This window comes from Hydra vulgaris, chromosome 05, assembly GCF_038396675.1.
Source record: "Hydra vulgaris chromosome 05, alternate assembly HydraT2T_AEP".
In the NCBI taxonomy this organism is placed as follows: Eukaryota; Metazoa; Cnidaria; class Hydrozoa; order Anthoathecata; family Hydridae; genus Hydra; species Hydra vulgaris.
The window spans coordinates 12,940,816-12,945,000 of NC_088924.1; the positions used below are offsets into that span (position 1 = coordinate 12,940,816).

The following is a 4,185-nucleotide window of genomic DNA, read 5'->3' on the forward strand; positions in this document are numbered from 1 at the left end:
GACGTCGGCGACAGCCGACGGCGGCACTTTTCTAGAGCGGCATTTTCTTAATTTATTTTGTGTTTTCCCAAAAAAAAAAAAATTTTAATTTTTTTTTTGTAACAAGAAATTATTTTATTTTTTTTAAAAATTTCCAAGTTCTTCTACGTACTCACTCCATTTTTATAATTTAAAGTTATGGATTTTGTAGATTATAACATTTCCTATTTGTCCACAAATTTTTTGCTTAGGCGGCGTTGTTATTTACGTTGTATTTTATTTCAAATTTGTTTGCTCCTTGGTATTGTGGTATGACATTTTATTCCAAATTAATATTGTCAGCAAAATGCTCCAATCACAGGCTTTAGACTTGTCGCTTGCTCTAGAGCATTTAAACGCTACCAAATCTTTCCTATGCGATTATCGCTGTGATGAAGCATTTGCCGCAATGGTTGAAAATGCAAAAAAATTGGCAGTTGAACTAGAAATTTTTGAAGGATTTGATGTGGATGATCCCGTACGCGTACGCAGAAAGAGTAGACAATTCCTATACGAAGGTCGTGATGAACCGATAGTATTACCAGAACAAAAGTTCAGAGTATCTTTTTTCAATCGATTATTGGACATCGCAATTCAAGCAATAAATGAAAGATTTACGCAATTATCGGAATATAGCGAGTTATTTGGGTTTCTTCACAATATCGGCAGCAAACACTTTACGGATGATGAGTTATTGAAACACTGTAAGGACTTGCAGTTAGCGCTTATGTCTGATGGCCAATCTGATATCAACGGGGTCGAACTTTGGTATGAAATTGAAGCTATTGGGAGACGACTTGATACTTCCAATAGCGATCCAAAAAGTGTATTAAAATGTATTTACACATCTAATGTTGTCGAAGTATTCCGAAACCTTTCGATAGCTCTTCGCATACTACTAACGTTACCAGTCACAGTTGCTAGTGCTGAAAGAAGCTTTTCAAAGCTGAAAATAATAAGATCCTATTTCAGATCACAAATGCGTCAAGATCGTTTAGTTGGTCTAGCTACGATTTCCAATTGCTGATCATTTGGACATAGAAGATTTGGTTAAAGATTTCGCAGAATTAAAAGCTAGGAAAATTCACTTTTAATTACGATTTGTTTTTTATTTTTTCATGAATGGAATTTGTTTTGTTTTTTATTTTTGTATAAATTCAGTTTTTTTATTTACTTTGTTTTTGTGTAATTTTTCGTAATAAAATAAAAATATATTAAAGTTTGATTTTCAGTGTTTTTCTATTTTCCTTCAAATTGGAAATTATTGCATTTTTAATTTTTGCGGCGGCAAATTTGCATCTCGCCTACACATAGAAAACTGTTAGAACCGGGCCTGAATGTGATAATGGTTGGAGGTTGGTTTCAAGAGCTAGTCTAACTATGTTTACAGTGCGTTTACACACAATGTCTAAAAGAGAAAAGACATCATTTTAAAATCAACTCCAGATACGACACAGTATTCCATAAAAGGAAGAGTTTGAAATTTATAAAGATTACAGAATTGAATCTGGAGTAAGAAGGTGGCAAGTACGATAAGGAGATACAATCTTAGCAGATGCTTTTTTCAATTGATTTGATTTATGATTTCCAAGAAAGATAGAAAGAAAGAGTTAACCCTAGAAGACAAAGGGGAGATGACTCATCGAGTACATTACCGTTTATAAATATAGGATGATCTAGATTATTGCGGTAACATTTACCAAAAAAAAAAGAGTTTTATTTAAGTTAAAGCTCACCAGCCACTGAAAACACCATGTTTTAGCAGAAGTGAGATCTTTTTCAAGCTTTAATGCCCTCTCCAAGCCATCAGAGCGTGTTGGCTTCTTATAAAGGTAAGAATAAATGTTAGTATCATCAGCGAACAATGCCACCTTAAATATGAGAATTTTTGGGAGATCGTTGATGTAAATTAAAAAGTGTATAGAGCCAAGGATAGAACCTTGAGGAACCCTTGAAGTTACAGGATATAAAGAGGAGTGTTGTCCATCGAGGACAACCTTTATACTACAATTATTAAGGAAGGATTCAATAATCTTTAAGATGTTACCTGATACACCGTAAGAAGAAAGCTTATTGAGAAAACCAACATACGAAACTGTAAAAGTCTTTAGAAATGTCAAGAGCAATAACCTTAACCTCTCCATATCTAACTAATGCATGATAAAACCTAACGGTTATTAACGTTAACAAATTAGCAGTAGAACGAGATAACCAAAATACATATGGACAATCAAAAAGTAAGTAACAAAATTCAGGACGAGAGTTTAAGTGGTTGTTAATTAAAGACTCAAAAACCTTGCTTATGATGGTAAGAAGACTAATGGTGCGGTAGTTAGATGAGTCTAACTACCGCATTCAAAAGTTCCGGAGATCGCTCTCCGGAACTTTTGAAAATAAGGATGAGAGATCCTGCTTTCAAGCAGGCTGGAAAATAAGATAAGCGTCATTACTATTAACAAACCCGAAGCAGTAACAAAGGGCTCCAAATGTAACCTCGACAATGCATACCAAAAGTACGAACAGGAAAACTATCCATGCGCAGCATAGTACTGTTATGACTCTGATATTTTACAGCTGTTGATGGAATCAGCCACTATGAGAGCTACCGCATAGTTTGGGAACTACTAGCCGGCTTCAGAACCATAAAACTGAGTTGTACCCTCATTAGAAGATAGAATGAGGTTTTAGACATAAAAACAGAGACACAAGCAAAACTATGCAAAGATTCAAGAAGATCCATAAACTGGAAGCAATGTGTTATAAATACAACTACGGCAGCCTAATTTATGAAGAAGGGGTGCGAGGCTGGTCAACATATAGAATCTGTTTACCCCTTTAGTCTTTGCCATTGAGGCCTTCTACAAGACAGCAGCCGGATGCATTTAAGATCTGCCCAAGATAAGTATTTTTATCGAGACATCATCTATTTTACGTTACATTTTGGAATATAGTCTCTTGGAAATCCAAATTTGTGATTTTTTTTTTTTGTTTTTTTCGTCAAATGGCGGAACCGTTTAATTAAGATAAAAAAGAAAAAAAGAAAAAAGGAAAAACTAAAGAAATTATTTTAAAGAATGAAAAGGATTAGTTAAAAATAAAGTAAAATAAGAAAAATATTGAAAGATATAAACAAAAGAAATGATTAAAGAAAAAATAAAACAAGACTAAGAGAATAAAACGAACAAATAAATTTAATAAAACAAAAAAAACACATTAAAATCAATCAATAGCAAATTTCCGATTTATTGATTTTTTTATTGTTTTTTTTTTAATTAAATTTATTTGTTTTATTATTTTTTTTAATTTATAAGATGTTTTTTTTTTAAGTTATTAGTTGCTTAAAAGTGTTTGAAACAAGAATAATAAAAAAAAAAAAATTAAATCCCTACCAATTTTTTTACGCCTTCCTTTCTCCGCCAAAAGTAACAAAAAGTTATTACTATTATTATTTTATTTTTGCTTTATTTTGTAGAAGTTTTTATTTTTGCCTTTTCGTTTAGTAGTTTTTGTTTTCGTTTTATAGTTTTTGAGTTAGTCTTTTTGTTTGCGTAAAAGTTTGTTATTATTTGTGCAGTTGCAATTAATTATTTTTATGGTTGTTCGCTGTTGTTATTAATTGTTTTTATTTTATTTTTTTTGTCTCATTATATTATTTCATATAGCTTAATCGTTATTGTTATTTTTAATCAATTTAATTTACGGTTGCTTTTTTTTATTAATATTGATGCTGAATTGTCTTTTGTTTGTTTGTTTAATTTATTCCAATTACTAATGACAAAGCGGATGCGTACAGTCGTCAATTTCTAAAAAAAGTCCTCTATATCTAAAAATTTCTTGAAGAAAAGAAAAAAAAGAAGACAAAAAAATGAGGTCTCTAAACTGAAAAAGTGGGGGCAGGGCGGGGGGCAATAACCTTTTTCATTTTGTATAGAAAGGTTATGAATTTTTTTTAATTGACGTAAGCATAGCACACCCTTGTGGAAATCTTTCATACAACAACAACAATAACAAAAAAAAAATACATCAAAAACTAGTTGCAACTGATTACATTGAAACTACTATACCTTATACAAATAACTTTAAGAGATTGTTCAATTTTTAAATTTTGTGATATTGATACTGGTGTGACAGCACGATTGTCTGCAGGAGCATCTCAGATACAATCAC

General features: G+C 31.6%; 1 protein-coding gene across 1 annotated transcript; it reads left to right on the forward strand.

Annotated features, from left to right (window-relative positions):
- The first annotated feature begins 325 nt into the window (after positions 1-325).
- On the forward strand, positions 326-1,045 carry LOC136080187 (uncharacterized). Its single transcript, XM_065796801.1, has one exon. The coding sequence runs from the start codon at positions 326-328 to the stop codon at positions 1,043-1,045; it is 720 nt and encodes a 239-aa protein (XP_065652873.1).
- The last annotated feature ends 3,140 nt before the right edge of the window (positions 1,046-4,185 follow it).